The 19,652-nt window shown below is 43.6% G+C and overlaps 2 protein-coding genes across 2 annotated transcripts in view; one reads left to right on the top strand and one right to left on the bottom strand.

Annotated features, from left to right (window-relative positions):
• DOCK5 (dedicator of cytokinesis 5) overlaps window positions 1-9,674 on the top strand; it is a 68,206-nt gene extending 58,532 nt beyond the window's left edge. The window contains exons 46-52 of the mRNA XM_065651815.1: window positions 986-1,069; window positions 1,865-2,002; window positions 2,112-2,278; window positions 3,023-3,200; window positions 5,455-5,593; window positions 7,058-7,173; window positions 8,994-9,674. Coding sequence (XP_065507887.1) covers window positions 986-1,069; window positions 1,865-2,002; window positions 2,112-2,278; window positions 3,023-3,200; window positions 5,455-5,593; window positions 7,058-7,173; window positions 8,994-9,095 — 924 coding nt within the window. The 3' untranslated portion in view covers window positions 9,096-9,674. The remainder of the gene's footprint in view (window positions 1-985; window positions 1,070-1,864; window positions 2,003-2,111; window positions 2,279-3,022; window positions 3,201-5,454; window positions 5,594-7,057; window positions 7,174-8,993) is intronic.
• Window positions 9,675-14,624: 4,950 nt separating this feature from the next.
• On the bottom strand, window positions 14,625-17,537 carry GNRH1 (gonadotropin releasing hormone 1). Its single transcript, XM_065651790.1, has 4 exons — window positions 17,473-17,537; window positions 16,883-17,024; window positions 16,471-16,566; window positions 14,625-14,663 (listed from the first exon to the last, which is right to left on the bottom strand). The coding sequence occupies exons 1-4, from the start codon at window positions 17,535-17,537 to the stop codon at window positions 14,625-14,627; spliced, it is 342 nt and encodes a 113-aa protein (XP_065507862.1).
• Between the last annotated feature and the right edge of the window lie 2,115 nt (window positions 17,538-19,652).

Here is a 19,652-nt window from a genome sequence, read left to right as displayed (position 1 = left end):
TTAAACACTTTCAAGAAAAATCTTCTAGGACCTACCCGGCAGTTGTTTCACAAGCTCACCTCCTCTTGACATCAGCCTTTTTCAGACTCGTACCGCTAGGCCTATAAACACTTGTACATACAGTCCAGCTAATGGAACGCAGAAATAAAAAAATATACGCAGAGGCTGAAATAGATCAGAGACGCGTTTTAAAACCAAATGAAAAATTATTAGGGATTTTATCTAGGAAAAAGAAAAATTAAATTCTTCTGACCAGGAGTCGCGATACATTTGAGTGCAATACGCTGTAGCACATAATGTGAATTGGCACCATTTTAAGGCTTCAGTCCAGGAAAATATTCTTGTGTGTGTTCAACGTTAAACCGATACCAGATTCTGCTGATGAAAGGTAAACACGTAACAAGTGTAGACTAAAGGTGCTTTGTTGAATCAGACTGAGCCAAACTCTCAGCACAGTCTTTATTTCTACTGAATCTCCGTAACGAGCCCCAGGTGAGAGTGTTGGACTTAAGGGCTTAAATTGTGGAGTTTAAGGCAAGCACGGGCACGAGATGTTCCTCCTGTTCACCTTGTGCAGCTGAGGCTGTTTGCGGGTCCTGTACCGGAGGGCACTGAGTGCTAAAAATGAGAATTTTAGGCGAGAACTCAGAGGCTAGATCTGAAACTCACATTTGAGTGACAAGTAATGTAACCTTGGTTATTCAGATCAGTCCTGGTTTATGAGAAGCAAATTGGAATTGAAGAAAACCCTTACAAAGAAGGATTTTTTTTTTTTATGTATCAGTGTTCACTGAAAAAAAAAAATTTTTTAAGTATCTTTTCTTCCCAGTTCTCAACAAATGGTTGTTTGTCCCTCAGCTTTGCATCAGGAAGACAGTAAAACCAAACTTTGCTATGAGGAGTAATGCCAATTAATTTACGGGGATCTTTCACTCCGCTGTGAAAGCAACGTAGTGTCTATATCATCTTTTCTCTTTGCTTTCAGGCCTTTTTCACAGAGAAGTATCTGCAAGAACATCCTGAAGATCAAGATAAAATCGAACTGCTTAAGCAACTAATAGCTCTACAGGTATCATAGTGGGAAAGACTGGGAAGCACTGTGTGAGTGCAGGTGGTTTTTCCACCGTTGTTGTTTTGCAGAGATAATGCAGATAAATGCTGTAAGGACAATCTGGATATGTGCACGGTTGTTTTTTCATTTTAAGGAAACTGCTGTATTGTAAAATTGTGGCCTAGAATGTTCCATTTACCTCGGGTTGCTCTGAAATGTTATTCTGAAATAATTGCCAACGTGGCATAGATTATTTTTTCCCTCAGCAGTAACAAAATATCTGTTACCTTTTCATGAAATCATCAGACCTGATGTTTTGTCACTCTGACCATTGAAAGCTGTTTGTTTTGACCTGCATAGCAATGAAAAATTGTCCTGTTTTCTTGTAATTCAAACTGCATTTCTGCAGACGAGTTTTTACATATTTCCACACAACAGAGCCCAGTTAAAGCTACCTCACAATCACACGGCTCCGGGGGCTAAGAAGTGACACTCCAACATTTAACACGCCGTGTCTTCCAAAGCAGAATATGGAATCTGAGTGGCAAAGTGGGAGCTGTAGGGATAGATGGGGAAAGGGTTTGTTTTCTTGAACACATGAAGCTCAAACAGGTTACTACAGTGTCACAAGTTATGTGTCAGTAGATGAGCTTCCTTACTGTACGATCACTTTTTTTGCCTATGCAAACTTAAACCACATTGATTTAAGTCCCTTGAGTGTATCTGAGATGTGTAACATGCATAAAAACCCTCCTTCCTGGAACAGGAGAGCTGATCTGTCCTTTTGTAGCTTAATTTTGTTCCTCCTTTCAGATGCCGTTGTTGGCAGAAGGGATTAGGATCCATGGTGAGAAGCTGACGGAGCAGCTGAAGCCTCTGCACGACAGACTGACAGCCTGTTTCAAAGAGCTGAAGAAGAAGGTGGAGAAGCAGTATGGTGTGATCACTTTGGTAAGCGCCCCTGCTTCTTTAGGTTTTTTTCCTTAAAGAAACGCACCTCTCCCCTTTCCCACTTGTGAGTTGGTGTTGGATGATTGTTCACAAGCGTGTTTGTGTGCAGCCTCCCTCCCTCACCGAGAGGAAACCGAGCAGGTCCGGCTCTGTCGTGCTGCCCTACATCATGTCTTCCACGCTGAGGCGGCTCTCCATCACCTCTGTGGCGTCTTCGGTCGCCTCCACGTCTTCCACGTCGTCTGATAGCGCTTCCTCCAGACCGGGTTCCGACGGGTTAGTAATCGGCCTTTACATGTGATTTGCAAGAGCGGGGATATGCTTTTGAAAGAATTAGTTACTCTTAAAATGAAGATTCGTTCCATGCACAATAGTAATAGCTACACATTTAAAACTTTAAATGGTGGCCAGTGTTGTTTTGCCATTTTACAGACAGAGTTTGGAGCATAGCTAAGGATAGTTCTGGGAACTGAATTCTCAACTGTCTCTGGAGTCCCAGTTATCTCCACAGTGCTGAGGAGCGATGTATTTCAGATGCGCACTATTGCTGATTCCCAGGAGTGCTGGAAAACAGAGGTGTAAGATGCTACAAGGTGATTTGGTTTGATGTGGTTCACAAAGAGGTGCATATTCATGTGGTACTTGTTCCACCTACCTCTTTGCAGCTGCCCACGCGGCATTAAAAGGAGCTGCCGCACATGGAAACGTTTCCAGTTTACATCTGTGATCACCAGGGAGTCTGGGCGACTTGCTCAAGGTCACACAGCAGAGTTCCGCATAAAATGCAGGTCTAGCTCCCTGCACAAGTAGATCACGCTTTATCTTACAAGGCATAAAACTCAAAATTGCTGGGCTAACTTAGGAGCACAAATCTCACTGAAAGTTCTATGGTCATAACTCAGTTTTTCACAGTAACCTGTTATGCAAACTAAGAGATCACAACTTTTTAACGGACAGCGCTTTAAATGTCTGATGGACTAACATTTCATGGTTTTTTCACTCTTTCGGTGTGGGCCACAGATCTATTCTGGAGCCTCTCTTGGAGAGAAGAATATCAACAGCTTCCAGAGCTGATGAGCTGCCCGTGAAAGATGATGGCGATAACCGGATTAGCAAACTCAAGCGGAAGGACTGGAGTGTTAGCAAGTCTCAGGTTATCGTGGAGAAAGAGCCAGAAACAGAACTGACCTCCAAAATGGTAATAATAATAATAGCAATAATAAAATTCGCAGCAGGAGATTGTAATGTTTCCATTGCTTTCAGCCATGCTTGTCATTGGGAACATCATTAAATAGTGGGAGGGGTTCAAATACCAAAAGCCTTGGTCATCTGAGTAATTCTTGCTTTTTTTATTTGGAAAACTTGTGTCACAAACTGAACTGCAGTTTGGCTTAAGGTCCAAACTGAAAGCATGAGGCGCTGATGTTTCATCTGGGTGCTCAGTGCCCTCATTTCTCCTAGGAGCAGAGGACTGTGTGATGCACTCAGCACCGTGTAGAATTGTTCTGTTTTTGTTGGAGCAAGCAGATATTGCTAGCCTGCTCGAAAATCCAGATGTTCAGCTGCTATCAGTCAGCGTCACTGCACAAATCAAATGTACTGCAAGGTGAAGATGAGTTTGATAGATTGGGGAGCTGAAAAAAGATGGTCTGGTAGTTAGGTCACCAGTTTGGGACTCAGAAAAACTGCTTCTTCCAGTGTGTACTCTGCTCCAGACCTCCTGCGTGAGGGCAGGAGGCTTTACTCCTTGAGCACGTTATTTGCAAAGGAGGAATGAAAGAGAATTTATACCCCCACAGGAGTGTTGTAATGAGGAATGCATTGGAGGCAGTCATTCAGAATGACAGTAGGATTCAGAATGATTGCCTGATAGAAACGGCAAAGTTTCAGCTCGAAAGCAGAGTTGTATGACTGTGGATTTATGCAAAGACTCTGTTGAACTGTCATAGTACACGAGAATTAAGCATCTGGGTATATAAGCTGGTGGCTCGGTGAAACTAATTTGACTTAACATCGGTTGTGTAAATAATGAGAAAACATGAATTCTTCTATTTCCCTTTCCCTCCCAAGATCTCGACTGAATCTGGCAGGAACAGGCTATGCTGCTATATATTCAGGAATTCTCATCAAATCTGAGTGATGCCGCCAGCACTTGGAGTCTGCAGAATATTTATAGAAGGGAACTGTGGCTCTAGAATCATGTCATTTGGTATTGACAGGAAAATCTGGGGTTGTAAATACTAGTGGTTCAGGAGGCCTGGCCTTGTGCCTCTGGAAAAGCTGCTATAGAATTAAATGAGTTTAACCCACAGACTGTGCTGTCAGCTGCTGATCACTTTATTAAGTAAAACTAGAAAGAAAAGCTCTGGGACAAAGCACATTTATATAGTGTTCACTAGGACACTAAGGCATGTCTGTCCGAGACTTTGCATTGCAGAGAGCTCGGATATGCAAACGAGAACACTCACCCTCCCTTCTCCCCCCAGTTAAGGGTTATATTTATGCTTAAGAACATTGCGAAGTACAGAGGGAGCTGGTTTTTATAGCTGATCTGCTCCAAAACTGCAGCGTCCAGCACAGGAATTGGACAGACTGATTTTATGCGGCTCTTCACTGAGCTGCTTGGGAGCTGGAAAGCCAGAGGGAACCAAAGCCTCGCTGTACATCCTGCGGTTCTGTGCGTCTTGAAGTTTTATATTCACTGTGCACCAACGTGTGCTCCCTTCAGCACAGTGAGAAATACTGAGCTGCTTGATGATGGAGAATTGATCTGTAAAAGAGCTCAGTGACTTTAATTACACGTGTAAGCGACAATCTGCTCTGTAAAGCAATAAACTGGTATGTAGAGGGACCATCGTATTCATGCACTGGACTCACCCATATTCGGATGGCCTCATCATTTGAGTGAAGAGCAGAGAAGGACACATGTGACACTGGAAGGAACTGGAAAAATATCTCTCAAGTCCCAAATGCAAGAGATTTGCTCTGTAAAGCCTGAAGTAGATTTATTTCACAGCCCTAAAGAGCTGGATGGCACTAGCGCTCCTGATTTGCACTGAGAATTCAATCTTTTTTTCTTCTTGGAAAGACTTTTTTGTCCCCCTCCCAAATTTGTTCATGGAACTGCTGGTCAAATGCACCAGTTTTTCAGCCTGGTGCCTTCCCTTCTTAGTTAATACACTAAGGTCGTTAAAAACAGTTTACAATTGGTGCTGTGGTTAGTAAGGTCTCACAGAAAACTGAATGTATCGCAGGAGCACAGTGTATGTATTTAGACACAGCTTAGTTGGTGCCGTGGTTTCCCTCCTGTGTTTCACCTGAACGCACATTTCTCTCTCGTGTGCAGCTTTTCTGGAGCACATCGATGCCTTTGTGACAGGTCCGATTATCTAATACGTGTGCAGCATCCTTGCTGACTTCTAAAGCTTGTGTTTACTCCTTGTTTCAACCAGGGCTTGTCAGGAAAAGCACAGAGGCCAAAGAGTCTTCAATTAGGAGACAACAGACTGACTTTGCTCCAGGGTTCTTCGCTCCAGCAATCCGCACCTCGCAGCCCACCGCCCATCACTCCCAAAACGCCACGAACCCAAAGTAAGTTTTATTATAGAGCAATTGCTGCATCCTTCGGGGCGGTATCTGCAGTAGCAGGAATTACTGTGTATTTGCTAAAGAGGGAGGAACTGCTCTGAAGTAGCTCACAGAAAGTGACTCTGGGCTGTTAATCTGTAATCTGGGCTGTTTGTAGACATTTTTGTCAGGTAACAGAATTTGGCAGTGTTACCAAAGATCGTACTTGTGACTTGCATATCGCTTGTTAAAATTAGTATATCAGATGAATTCCGGAGAAGAGTGTTTATCTTTTTCAGTTTCTTTCCTGTTTTCTCCTGTGTTGACTCGTGGGAAGGGATGTTAAACCTCAGGGTGAACATCACGTGCAATCAAGGTAGATGCTTGGAAATGCCTCAGGTCAGCTGGTGACAGCACATACTAGAGGAATATCCCTGCTGAATTCACCACATGGACCTGCATCAGTCCAGCATTGGATTTCTGATTAGCCCTATGGCTAAATTGTCCGGGCCAGCCTTGAAGGCTTTGTTAATTAATGAACAATAACTGCCATCACGTGACAGTTTTAGGAGAAGTTGCTCTGCAGCTTGGAAACTCAGCTAATACATGTCACACCTGAAAGAGACGGAATTTATCTTGAAGAATTAGCAAAATTAATAACTTGTGCAGTTACCTTCCTTGCATATCCGGTAAGCTCTGTAGTTAATTCTGGAGCAGCAGATAAATATGGCTAAGGTAGAAATAAAACTGTAGTGTCAGCACTGACGTCTTCCTTGCTTGCCATTGCATTTCTCACTCTGCTGCTCTTTTTATAAAGGAACAAATGTTCATACGTACGACCTGACTGTCCTTCCTCTTATGTGGACATAAATTCAGAATCTGGTGTAGATAATGAACTGAACTAGCATAAAACTATTGAGCGAGGATTAGAACCAAAAAATACGTGTCAGGGTGGGGAGACAACCAGAAACACAAACAAATGCAGGAATACTAAATGGAGAAAGATCTGTGCAAGGAATGTGAAACCTCCCTCTTATACTTAGCAAGCGGTTTTAAGTGACACTCGTAGCAGGACAGCTTCCCAAGAATCCTTCTGAAGTTTGGGTACTTATCTACTCCATCAACTGGAGTTAAAATCAAAGTGAATTCTCAGGTTGAGGCCCAGGCTGAAAGGAAAGCCCACTGAACATTGCAGATGTGATAATGGATTCCATTTTCTGTTCTCTCAGGCATGCGTTTTTCACATAAGCTTAGATTCATTTGCTGAAGATGGAACTCTTCTGGACATTTTGAACTTCAGGGAGATACGACTGTGACTCTACTCTGACATATCCAACCAGGTTTAGCTGCTAAAGCAGAGAACTCTTAGCAGATTGGAAGCACAAGACATTAAATGAATCTCCCTTGAAATTCTACGTAGTCAATCCAATTTCCCGTTCCTTTCCCTTCTATTTTAATGTCATTTCTTGCCGTTGTTGTTGCTTCCAGGTTTTCCCTCCTTGCAAGCTGATGGATTGGCAGCTGGTAGCTTACAGAGCACCCCCCCTCCACCTCCGCCCAAAAGCAAACCCTACGAGAACAGCAACCCGCGGAACTCCGTGGAGGTGAGGAAATGAGAGCTGACGTGGGCTTGGACAACAGCTTTTGAGAAAGAGACACCAGTGGAATTTTCCAAGCTGCTTCTAGGGTGGGGCAGCTTGAAACTTGTCTAATCATTTTAGTGGTTCGCTCCGTGAAACCACAAAAGAATAAAAAAAGTTTTTTGCTTCAAGAGAAGGCTATCAAATTATCAACTGCAGTCCCCCCCTGTTTTTTTTTTCTCAAGTGGGAGTTGTGTTGTCCTTGGTTAGGCAAACTGGGAGGGGGGGGTGGGAAGATATCTGGAAAACAAACAAGCACAATGATTGAAAAGTTTCCAAAACATGATCGGTGTAAAATAGCACAGTAATCCGGTCCTGAAAAAGAAGGGAAAAAATTCACACGTTTTCAGAAATTATAAATGTTGGTTTCCTTCTAGGAACATCAAATTGTCACTATTTTTAATGCTGTTTCACTAGTGTTTCTCTTATACTGTGGGACTCCAAACAACTTGCAGGTACTTAACGTGCAGATACTCTGGTCATTGTGTCAGAATCATTTCATCTGCCCAGGTGTGGGTGCTTCTGATGTGAGACTGTAACTGCCACCAATGCACAGGCCAGAAAACATCCTTTTGTAACAGGGAAAGGGGTGGATATCTTCCCCATCCAATTTGCAATGAGGATTTATGGAGTACTTCAGTGAGATGAACTGGAATTTGACCAAAAAGAATTTAAAGAACAACCGCACTTATAATATGTTACAGGAAGACAACAGAACAGCTGATCGCTTAATTCTGTTAGAGATGTGACACCGGCATAAAGCCTTGGAGCATGGAATAAATGGGAGGTTTTCCGCTTTGCCCTTGGTTTGGTCAGAGTTGTGCTTCCGAAAGGGGCAGTATAGCTGCTGTGGGTGGCGGGCGCGGTGGCGATGGGCCAGCTCTAGGGATGCTGTGGGAGTCACCGCTTCAAGAGGATTAATAAAAGAGCCTCCTTCCCTTGAGTCTTGTAAGAAAACTAATTACTAGCATGTCCTGGCTTGCAACATTGACCTTGGCTTGCGGCCAAATGAAGAGGATTGGAAGGGCTGTAAAGAGAGATTGTAAAAGTATTTTCTGAAGGGTTTTGTTGCTCTGTTGCTTTTGTCAAGTTGGCTCTCTCCTTCAGTTAAAAGAGTCCTGAAATGCTGGCGGTTTTGGAGAAGCAAGTGGTGAGCCACACAATATTCTCGTTCATCTGGCCTTTCGCATCTCATTTGTTTCTGGGATGACCCTGAAAACAAACAGAGAACCCACTGGTGCAATTTTCTGCAAGAACAAAACATCCGCCAAGCCCCCGTGCTGGGCAGGAAGGCTGCGATTGCTTTAGCAGAACTTCACTTTCTGCCGTTTTGTGGTTAGTTGTACCATTTTGATTTGGAAGAATTTTACATCCGTTCGACCCCTACTTGGTGCCACTCACCAAGCCAGCAAGAGGAAAACAGTTGAATTTTGAAACTTTGAGAGAAATGGGGTTTTTGCCATTTTACTGATCAACAAAAGGTGGGACAGAGGGACAAATGGCTCTGACTGGAAGTCAGGCTGCAGATCAGAAACAAGTATATCTGCAACTAAAGCGTATTCTAGCAATTAAAACGTGTCTGCTTCTGTTATCCCTTGGGGATCTGTCCTTGTTGCCCCCATCATCAATTGCACGTAGCACTGAGAGGCTGAATTCCAAGATTTTGTCCTGAAGGAAACATCAAGTAGTGCGGGACCTTTTGGATTTCTTGCTTGGTAAAGCAAAATGTCTTAACTTGCCGGCAATGATTTATTTTTCTGTGTGTTTTCATTCGATCTTCTCAGGTTGCTCCACCACTGCCCAGCAGACGTGAAGCCAAACCTCCGCCTCCGCCCCCGAAAACCAGAAAATCCAGCGTTGTCTCTTCAGAGCAAGGACTGCAGTGAGGATTGTCGCTTGCTGGGGTCGCAGCAAGTGCCTGGACTGAAATTGCTGCTTGCTTTGTACTGACGTGCTGGGGCTTCCTGACCCTAAAGACTGGTGATCTCGCCTGCCGTTCCATTCCCTCCCCTTGGAGTTTTCGTTGGGAGCTACCGAACAGAACCGATATTGCGACTGTATTCCCAACCTCTGGTTTACTTTCCGGTACTGAGACACTAATCAGGTAGCAGGAGAAGTCGCCCTACTGGAATTCTTGTCTATTTTAGTCTTGTCTGTTTTTTCCACTGTTGCAATTTCAGCAGCTCGTTCCTAGCGTAAAGCTGTCATTTGTAGTGATTTACCCCACTGTTTGAAATAAGGTAAGCCACGCCAGTATGAGCTGTCCTACAGTGTTTTCACATAAATCCCTTACAGTTTTACAGCTGCACTTCTGCACAGATCCCTCCTCCTGCCCCGGTTTGCGTGAAGTGAAGCAGATCGCAGCCATTCCTAAATTGTCAAGTGTCGGCTCCTGAGACGTCAGGTGCTGGTCTATGATGTGCAGTCTCCTAAGATTCTAGATTGCAGGCAGAGACCTGAGCCTCATTAGCAGAATAAAAAGTCTTTTTTTTTTTTTCCCCCACTAGTCATCATATGTATTTAAGATGAAGTGCAGACTTTCTGCCTCTTACCGTTTCTTCTCGAGGAGCGGCAGTTGCTCACTCCCAATGGAGAGTTTAGGTTCACCAGTGCTTTGTCATAATTTCACTGTTGGTTCTGGTTTTAACACTAGAGAGCAGTTGATATTCCTCCCTGAATTATGTTACCTGCTTGGTTTGTGCTTGCATCTGGGGCTTGGTACAATTATTTCACCTTGGTGCTTTTAGTAGGGTGTAAAAAGTTGCTTGTCTCCCGTGAATACCTGAGTAGAGGCTGCGTTGATACCAACACTGTGCTGATACCAGCAACTTGGAGAGGGTGGAGCGTGAAAAACTCGTTAAACATCCTGACCTCAGGAACAAAGTCCGATAGTTACCGTGACCTTTACTTTGGCTGGGCACATTCACACAAATATAGATCATTCTCATCCTCTCTTTTTTTTTTTCTTTCCCTGCAGCCATTTGTGGCAGTACTTGCACTTCATTTTATAGCCTGCCTCGATCTATTAATAGGTTTTTAACAGCCACCAGGCTTCAAGGAGCCATTTAGATCTGGGATGCATGTGGAAGACCTGACAATTAACCATCTACTTTCCTGTAGCTTGGATTACTCCAGCTCTCTGCAGCCTTTTTTGGAGCATGGGATAATCTGATTCATTTTTCTTTTGGTTAGTTGTTCCCCGCTCTGTCTGATGTCAGCGTCAGTCTTTGTATAGAGAGAAAAAACAACGTAATCTGAGGTTTTAATGGTTTTAAATTCACGGGATCCATGCAGAAAAAGGCTGCACCGCTGGGGTGGGGACTCGCTGCCCTGCAGCCTTACAGGGAGTTTGGGCAGCGCTTAGGCCAGAAAACAATTCCGTTTCAAATTCTCTCGCAGTTTATTTCTACTCTGTTCTACTCTTAGAAGATCTGGATGACTCCAGAGATAGTTACAGCAGCTCTTTTGTTTTTCTGCGTGGAGCGGAACTTTCCTAACCCGCCTGTTGCAACACTAATGCAGGCAGAATATTTTGCCGTGCTGGTCTGCCTGTGTAACTCACCTCTTTATAAACACAGCTTGTGGCGGGGCTGTTATTTTTCACTGATATTTTCCAGAGAAGTTGGGGGGGGGCGGGTGGAAATAATCACTCATTCTGTTTTACTGTGGAACTTGGGAAACATGGGAGTTTGCGAAGTTCAGATTCAAACTTTTTGGAAAGTTCGAAGTTTTTTACAACTCATCATAAAGAGGGACCAGCTGAGGAAGTTGGATCCAAGTTTATTTCCGAAACTATACAAAACTTGGGCTGCTTGGTTACAGCTTGTGGCCTGCTGATTTATCATCAGTGTTGATGATGAGTCTGCAATGGGCTCCGTCGTCCAGGAAATAATGTTGCTTGTTACCTGTAACTGTCGTGTAGCTGCTGATGATCTGCTAGAAGCCACTAAAAGCGCTGCTGAGGACGTCGCTCACAGCAGTAAACACAAATACTGCTGGGTTTTTTGCAGGCCACGACACCGTTATTCTGCTCGCATGACTTAAATGGGTTTCATTACCTTACTGAAAAATTTTGTGTGTTTTTGTTTGGGTTTTTTGTTTTGTTCAGACCGAACTAGTCCTTTCTTTTGTTCCTACGCGTTCCTTTGCCTTCAGCGTGACTCCCAGAGAAACCTGCAGAAGCTGGATCTGCTTTGCTGCTCCGAAACAGCTTGTTTTCCGCGACGGGTCACATTGGATTCACATCACAAAGCAGGTTGGAGGCGTTTTGGAAGCTGCAGTCACATCACATACATCCCCAGTTGCGTTTGCTGTAGCGTACGTACAACCGTCTTCTGGGCTGTTTCCTTCTCAGGGGAAATCTTTGAAACCTTCCTGGACGTGTCAGCTCCACGTGATGTTCTTGGACGTGGATGCTGCTTGACTGGAAAACCACAGGGTTTTCTTGTCTTTCGTTTTTTGTCCACTTCTTCCTCTTCTTGCAGCCGTTGTCTTCCTTCTGCTGCACACACGAACCAAAGGATCCGCTGAAACTCTTCACTTGTACAAGAACTTTCTGTCTTCGGTGAGAATTTTGCTTTAGGCAGAACAGCAGGATGTGGTCTGAATTGTAGAGCAGGACACGTTAACACTACCTGTTGTGAATTCAGTGCCTTTCTCCGCTCTACGTCTGCCTGTTCCCTCGTTCTTAGGTGCATTTCCTTTCAGAGCAGCTTTGCTTTTAACTCCTTTGGTAAGTCAGGAGACTTTGCTGGAATCCCAGGTGATGGTTTATCTGTAGTGGGTAACAAACTACCTGTCAGGTTTGGGTATTTTGGTTCCAAGTGATTTTTTTGGGTCTAATTTCCCCGCCTTTTTGATCTGCTTTAATAATTTAAACTCATAGGTGAACCTTGTACATTGAAAAGTTGGTTGTTTTATTTCCTGGAGGAGGGAACTAGTCCCTACAAAAAAACTTCACTGGAGGAAATCCGACCACAGGAAGGATTTTTCAGCTGATCTTTAATGACCCTTTGCATAATGCTCTTCAACTTGGGGAGACTTGGTTCTGACTGCCTTTTTTGCAGTTTTATAGACTGGATTTATGAACAGTACTTAGCATGCAAGTGGTTAATTATCCTCTCCCCTCCTTTCCTTCCTTGGATCATGCAGCCACCAGCATTAGGAATATACATGAACAGTTGCTATGCCAGAAAAGGGGTTAAAACTGGGAGATTATTTTCTTTCTTAGCGTTATTTTAGTTCTAGAGTCCGAAGCGCCATAAACTCTTCCCCCTTCTTCTTGCCTTTTGGCAAACTAACTCACTCACAAATAGGCATTCGGTTTTCTGAAATGTATTACTGGCTGTGGTGACGTTCTTCGCTGATGTAAGTCAGCACAGCTTGCTCAGAGGTGCAAGGTGGAACTTCTGTGCTGTGCCGAAACGATTTAGGGCTTTGCGCCAGTTTTAGAGAAAAACATTGTCTTCTAAGTGTCCGATTTTTAAAGGCAGTTGGGCATTTAAGTGTGTGAATAAGCATGGGGCCTGACTGATTGTAATTAGGTGCCCACACTCTTATGAGAAATCCCACCAGACCCCTCATTTTTCTTAGCGGTTCTGCTTTTTGCTGCAATACTCACCCGACTTAAGTTCTGAGACTTAATTTTCAGAGACAATTTGAGGTCTCGCTACTTTGTTCTCAAAGTGAGAGTCATCGTTGCATGTTAATTAGATGCTGTTGGAAATGTATTCTAATGGCTTTTGAACTGGAGGGCTAAAAATGGGAGTAGAACTGTCCGTAATGATGTTGTCTCTGCGTACCAGAAACGAAAGCAAACAGCGATGTTTCTGCCCAGTTCGTGGTTTTGAATAAAATCTCAAAGCTACATATCCAGTCTGCAGAGAAGACAAAATCTAATCCTATTTCATAGCCATGCTGTTCAAAGCCAGTGTTAAATTTCAAGTCTTAGAGGATTTTTTTTTTTTTTTTTTTTTTGCGCCTTTGGAGAAATATGCTCAACACTTGTTTTCTGGAGCTTTTAATTAAAATTTGTCATGCTGTGATAAATTCCTTTAAAAATGTTGCAGGCTCTAATCCACATCAGGGGAAGAGAGGAGCAGACAGCTTTCCATTTCAGTGGATTATTGGATTAGGAAAGGACACCGATTCCAGGGAGAGCAGCTCTGTGATCTGCCGTGGCACAAAATACCGTCATGTATATGCAGGACCTGCATCAATATCCTTCCCACTGTGCAGCCCAGTGTCTGTTCTACAGATTAACAGTGAGTTAGACTTGTAGTGGTAATGGCTCAGATTTTCTCTCCTTATTTATTTTTATAATTGTAAATGGAAATAATAAGCTTAAGGCGTCTCTAGTTTAACCGTAGGGTTTTTTTAATAGTGAAAACATTCCTGACTTGCTACTGCTACCTTCTTTCACTTTTTTCTTTTGATTAAAAACTTCTCTACCTTATTTACTGTTGCAGACCAAATTTTCTAGTGGACCAGGGCGAGCTTTTGTGTTTTTTAAATGGAGGTGTAAGTCCTCAGCAGCTCAGAAATTCAGCCCCCGTATGCATGGTATTAATCAGTGTCGTTTTTCATCATTGGTATTTTAAAGGTTCCGTGACCTGGTAGAGCTTGGGAGACATTTGTCTTGAATTCAGGAGAATCTGGATGTTGTGTAACATGGTTTTGTGAGTGTTTTGAGATCCTGGATGTGACGGTTTAGTTATAAAACCCACCTCTGCAGACTGCAAATACCTTCATTTTTTCCTCTTTCTTATAGTCCTCTGCAACTGAATCAGCAAAAAATGCAGCTTTTAAAGTGGCTCTGAAGAAAGAGTAGGAGCTAAGCTTTGGAAAGGGAGTCTGCGTCTCTCTGGGTAAATGCCATATGATTCACTAAGTCTGTAAAGCAAGGTGTATAAATTTTCATGGTCTTTTTTTTTTAATGTATTAACTATTGTAAAGTTTGTAAATACCTTTTTAAAATAAATGTAGTTTTTATGAGTGAACCGGTAAAACGAGCATATAAAAAGTCTTTCATACATGGACTACTGGAGTGCAAGTGGAATGACGTCCAAACAGTAAGTTTATTCTTGGTATTTAACAAAGCTGTATGGAGTTTTATCCAGAGATCAGCGAGATCAGACGGTGCCTCTGTGCAGGCGTTGTCTGTACAAGTGAAACAAAAGCTTTTGAGCCAAATTTTTCATTGCAGGACACAGAGCAGACCCGGTGCTGCCGAGTCCCTGTCTCTTTTACATACAAGCTTCTAATCTACACAACAATTATCTTCTGCTACTTAAATGCGACTTCAGAGTAGTTATTCACATAACACAATCTAAGCAAAGGTCGTTTGAAGAGGAATTGATTTTAACGTAGCTTTGAAATTTCCTTCTTGGTCCATTGTTCCATTTGGCCTTGTGCGTTTAAATCTTCCGTCTGGCTTCTCCTTCGATCAGACTTCCCTGTGAACACACATCGTATACTTTATTTTAAAGAGAAGAAATAACTTCGCTGATGGAATTTTAAAGCCCGCTCAGATGCTAAAATATTCATATTGCGGTCTCCATTGGAAGGAGGATTAGAATGACATAAATCTGACCCGACACGATCTCTCTGCCACCTGCCCGTGGATGTGATCGCACGGTACAATGTCCCCGACGCTCATAATGGCCCTTTTCATCCCCAAGTGCGTGCCCAGCGCTGCATCTGTTCGCGGGTCCAGCCCGGCAGCTGCTGAACGCGGCGCTGACGGCAGCTCAGGCCCCGGCACGTGAGACCGGCGACTTTCAACCGCCTTTCAAATGGAAACCGTGTCCCTGTGTCACATCCTGCTGGATCCGGTCTCCTATTCGAATATTTATTTATCTCGTTACTGCCGAGCTGAAAGCTTGAGGTGTTTTGGATAGATGCGCTGTCTGAATATGTTATTTTTTTTGTCCCCTTTTGTATCTTGTGGTTTTGTTTGTGCTCACTACCAGCTTCTCCAGGAGATGATGAAGATAATTTGGAAAGTTTCTCCATGGGGTGGACCATTTGCAGACACCTCCCCTTTCGTTGCACAGTATTCCCGTTCAACTGCAGGAATTTTTTACATTGAAAAAGCATCTGGAAAAATATTGATTTGCTTTCAATGTCATTAAGTGGCCAGAAATAAGAAGGCCACGTAGTTTGGACTGTGCTACAGGAGTAAGACCTGCAAACTAAGAGTTTGATGCAGAGGTTTAGAAGTTTTTACACTTATGTGCAAGATTACCAGCGGTTTCTGAGCAAACCTAAGAATCCAATGGGGGGGCGCTTCAGCTCTGCAATAAAAGACCAAATTGCCCTCAGTGAGCAAGAAGTATCAAAGACTCATTTCAAATATCCTGATAATTACTGTGGTATCTTTGCCTGCCTAACATATTCTCTTGCAATTAAAAAAAAAAAAAGCCTAAACATATTAAGCTGATATTAAGCTGCTGTTCGTAGTGCAGGTAGTTACTGGAAGCCAGAGTCATGGACGAAGATCCCGTTTGCTGTTCAGTGCAAATATGATTAAAGATAACCTAAAAAACTGGAGCAAATCCACTGGAAGTCAGGTTCTCACCTGGCTGTATTCCTGTTACCGAGTTTACGAGCTTTTTTCAGGCCAGGTTCCTCAGTGAAAAGCTAGAATGTTTACTTGAAACTTTTGGGCTTGGCTTCAAAAATGAAGTCGAGATTTGAGTGTTCCAACTTTGAACACAGCGCAGAGACGCTTCCCAGAAAGTGGTGACCATCTGGCCTGATCGAGGTGTCGCTATATTAATTAAAGAGCACGTTTTTGCTGGAGAGCGTCCTTTCTGTGGCAGTTAGCGTGTATGTCAAGTCTCTGCTGTCATTGCATTAGAGCATCTAATGGAAAATACATTTCCCAGGCTGGGGACCTTGGGAGCAGCATCTTCCATATGGCTCCATCCTTCAGCTGGCAAAGCGCCTTTGAAGTTGAGCATCTGTGAGTGCTGCAGAGATTTGTATTCAAGTAGAATGTGTTTGACTTTATTTTGTTTCTAATTTAGTGAGTAACGACATCGCTACAGCGGGAGCATCAAGAATAATGTAGTTCTGGCCTAAGACTGGAGCTCTGAGGTACTTGAGAAATAAGGGCAGAGCCGTTATTGCCATGTGAACTCAACTTACCTGCCCATTCCTGCTCCTCCAGCACCTTTTCTCTGCCTTCCGTGTGCTTTCCCAGCCTGGGCTGATCCTCTCATTTTTCCGTAGTGATAAAAGGACGAACGTGTCACTTACCACGGCTTCCTTCAGCGCGCCGAGCCTGGAACGCTGCGCCGAGCCTGGGCACTCGCTCTTCTGCACTTCCCCTAATTTCTCCATTTCGCGTGCGATCTGGATTGGGAAGCGATACAGCCTTCATGAAAAGAGATTTTTCTGCTAAAGCCCCTCTGCCCGAGTTACAGATGTAGATGAAACTGCTCCGCTGCACAATTTAAATCCACCTCTTTCCCACGTTCTAATGCGAGGCTGTCAAATGCCATCTTACCCTAATGCCAATTACTTTCCAATTACTACTTTAAAAAAAATGTGTCCATACAGATGTATGTATGTCTGGGGGGAAAGAGCCAGCGATATGCATACACAGTAAAGCCTGTGTCACTCTTTTTTTTGCTAAAACAACAGGCTTGTTTTCCCCTCTAGAACTCACCTCTTGAAGTGATTCCGGCAGGTTTTCCGCGCTCCTTTTCCCCCCCGGCTGCAGCCCGTACGACCAGTGCTGAGCTGAGCACATTTCCACGGACAGGACAAACAGGAGGACGCCCACGAAGATCTTCCTGGACTTCTCCATCCTGCGGGAGAACAAAACATCCTTCCGATCACAATGACATGACAGGTCCGTTTTTATCTTATAGAACTATGACAATGTTATAATTCTGGATCTCCGGTTCCCATGTTCTGCGTTGTGCCCGCGTGAGCCACAGCTGGATTTGGAGCCTCTCAAAGTGCAGATTCGCTCATTATAAAGAGATTTAACATCTCAAAAACTTGGATGAAGATCTAAAGTAGGGGTTTCGAACACCCTTTTGGAGTTTTAGGAATGTCTGGACCTCAGAGGTTGCATCCAAGTCCCTGTTGATATGTGACAGATGTGTTCGTTTTAGCCGGTTTCTGTTCTAATGTACCTGCTCCTTAAAGTGCTCTTTGCAGTCTCTTCCAATGCAGGTTTCTTCTACTACAAGCATCTGTAAGCACGGAATACATGAAAATGGAATATGGTGTGTTGTTCAAGCACATTACCTGCTTGCCGAGAGAGGTTCCAGAGCAACTCCAGCTCTTCTCTGTTTGAAAAGTGTGCTTGTCATCTCCCTTTTATAGACAGTCCCCCCCACCCCGAACCTTGCACAGCAGGTGACTTTATCTGATTCTATCTCACAGGCTGCAATTTTGGTCTTAAAATTGCTTTAATGCAGCAGAAGTAAAGCACATAATTGGAACCCCCCTGGCGTGGCTATTAAATTCAGCTGTTTTCTCTAGGAGCCGTAAAAGCAACAGCCTTTCTTTTAAGAGGCTGTAAATCCGACGTTCAGATCCAGCTGACGGCTGGTGCCCTGTGGAAAATACGCAATCTTTTCTTTCAGTGACTTCTAACGTTTAAGTAAAAGTTCTTGGGCTTGAATTCAGCTTGGTCTCTATCTCTGTATCTCAGGTGTGAAGGAAACAGCCCTTAGGGGCATGAACAAGAGCACAGAGCATTTCGCTCGCTCCTTTGGAAGTCCTTCTCCTTGATATTCTTTGCTTTATAAAATGCAAAGTACCATTAAACTGATCAAAGGAACAGGTACATTAGTTTTAAACATGCTTTGTTATCGTGATGGAGTCTCATGAATAGGACCCTATTATTTTGGATTTTATATATATTGTATATTTGACGTGTGTGTATGCATGTTCTTCGTTCTTGAGAACGTACGCACTGCAGTTTAATAAAGGAGTTGATAGCATGCAGGACTTCAGTAATTTTGACTGCAGAAATGTAATTTTTTGTATCCATCTGGCAGCTATTTTGACTTCCTATGCTCTGTTTTGTGTGCAATTGAATATATCATGTTTAGTGTTCTCCAAACATCCTCTCTTCCTGCTCCCATGACCCTTTTGAGATTAATGGATTAAAAGTAATTTAATAAGTAAATAATTTAAGGAGGATTTAGTGACTCTAGCAAAGAGTCATTCTTCCTGTTCTAACGCTCCTCCTACTCACGGCAAGAGTAGCCAACATTTAACTTTGGCTGATAAACTGATCAAGCTGTGAAAATAAATTCTTGCGGTGGGAGAAATACTGCCTCGGCGTAGGCACATCACTTCAGAAGGGAGATTTTCCTGTAACACCATCTTAAGGCTCCTTTCTCCCCCGATGAGCATAGCAGAAATTAAGGTTATTTAAAGGTAAACAGAAGATTTTGTTCACCCTGAGAGATGACACTTAAAGAGAGAAGGGGGCTTGCTTAGCCCAATAATTACGCCTCTTCCTAACCCGCTATTTGAAGCTAGGTTTAACAAATCTACCCTTAGTATCTCTCAACAACTCTGTTTATCCGCAGGCTGGATCAGCTTGAAGCTGGAACAAACAGCACGTCGGGAGGGACGCGGACCCGCGGTGCCTGGGGAATCGTTCCACGTCTTCTCTGGAACTCGAGGCCGCGGTCGTAAGTCCCATAAAGGAGCCGGGAGGTTAAAAAACAGATTACAGCTGGTTTGTTTGCTCACAAGTACTTTTAGGGCCCTGTGTAACACAAACCACCAAACTACTCTGATTTTTGGCGGAGTCTGAACAAAGTGTGATCCAAGGGCTGGGAGGTGCCAGCTTTGTGCTCTCAAAAACATCAAAGCGTGAAGCTGGGGTTTTATCCTGTCACCTCTCTTGACTTTTCAGACGCTGCAGTATGGTCGATACAGACTTTTCAGAGGAGCTCCCAGACCTTCCAGCGCACTCATTTTTCTGGTTTGGGGAGAGAAATCTTGATGCCTGCTAATGCTGTGAAGTACCTACGGGAGTCAGGGACTTGTCAGGAAAACCTGGCTTTGGGGGTTCCCGTTCCAAGAATCAAGACCTCTCTCTTTTATCAGACACTTTGGAAAGGCATATCCTAACCTGTTGGGTCTCTTAGCCTTTCTAGACAGCATTCCTACCCCAAAGAAGGGTCCTGGAGGTGAGAAACTGAAGAAAGAACTAGATTTTTTTTCCAGTTTTGTTCTTGGGGTGCTCTACAGCACTTACGTAGGTGTCTTGGTATTATCACAGAGTTAATTAGACTGAATCAGGAGCGCTTTCCGAAGCCAAGGGCAGGCTTTTTCTTCCAGAAGTGCTTTAGCGTTTCCTTATTAAGACAGAGCACTTTAGCTGTTTGTGCTGTGGGATGATAATCTCTAACGCAGAAAGTGTTTTGAATAGCGCACATACCTACGTAAATTGTGGTTCATGA

This window comes from Caloenas nicobarica, chromosome 25, assembly GCF_036013445.1.
Source record: "Caloenas nicobarica isolate bCalNic1 chromosome 25, bCalNic1.hap1, whole genome shotgun sequence".
NCBI lineage: Eukaryota > Metazoa > Chordata > Aves > Columbiformes > Columbidae > Caloenas > Caloenas nicobarica.
Note: the sequence above shows the minus strand (reverse complement) of the source record. Positions and strands in the feature narration are given on the sequence as shown.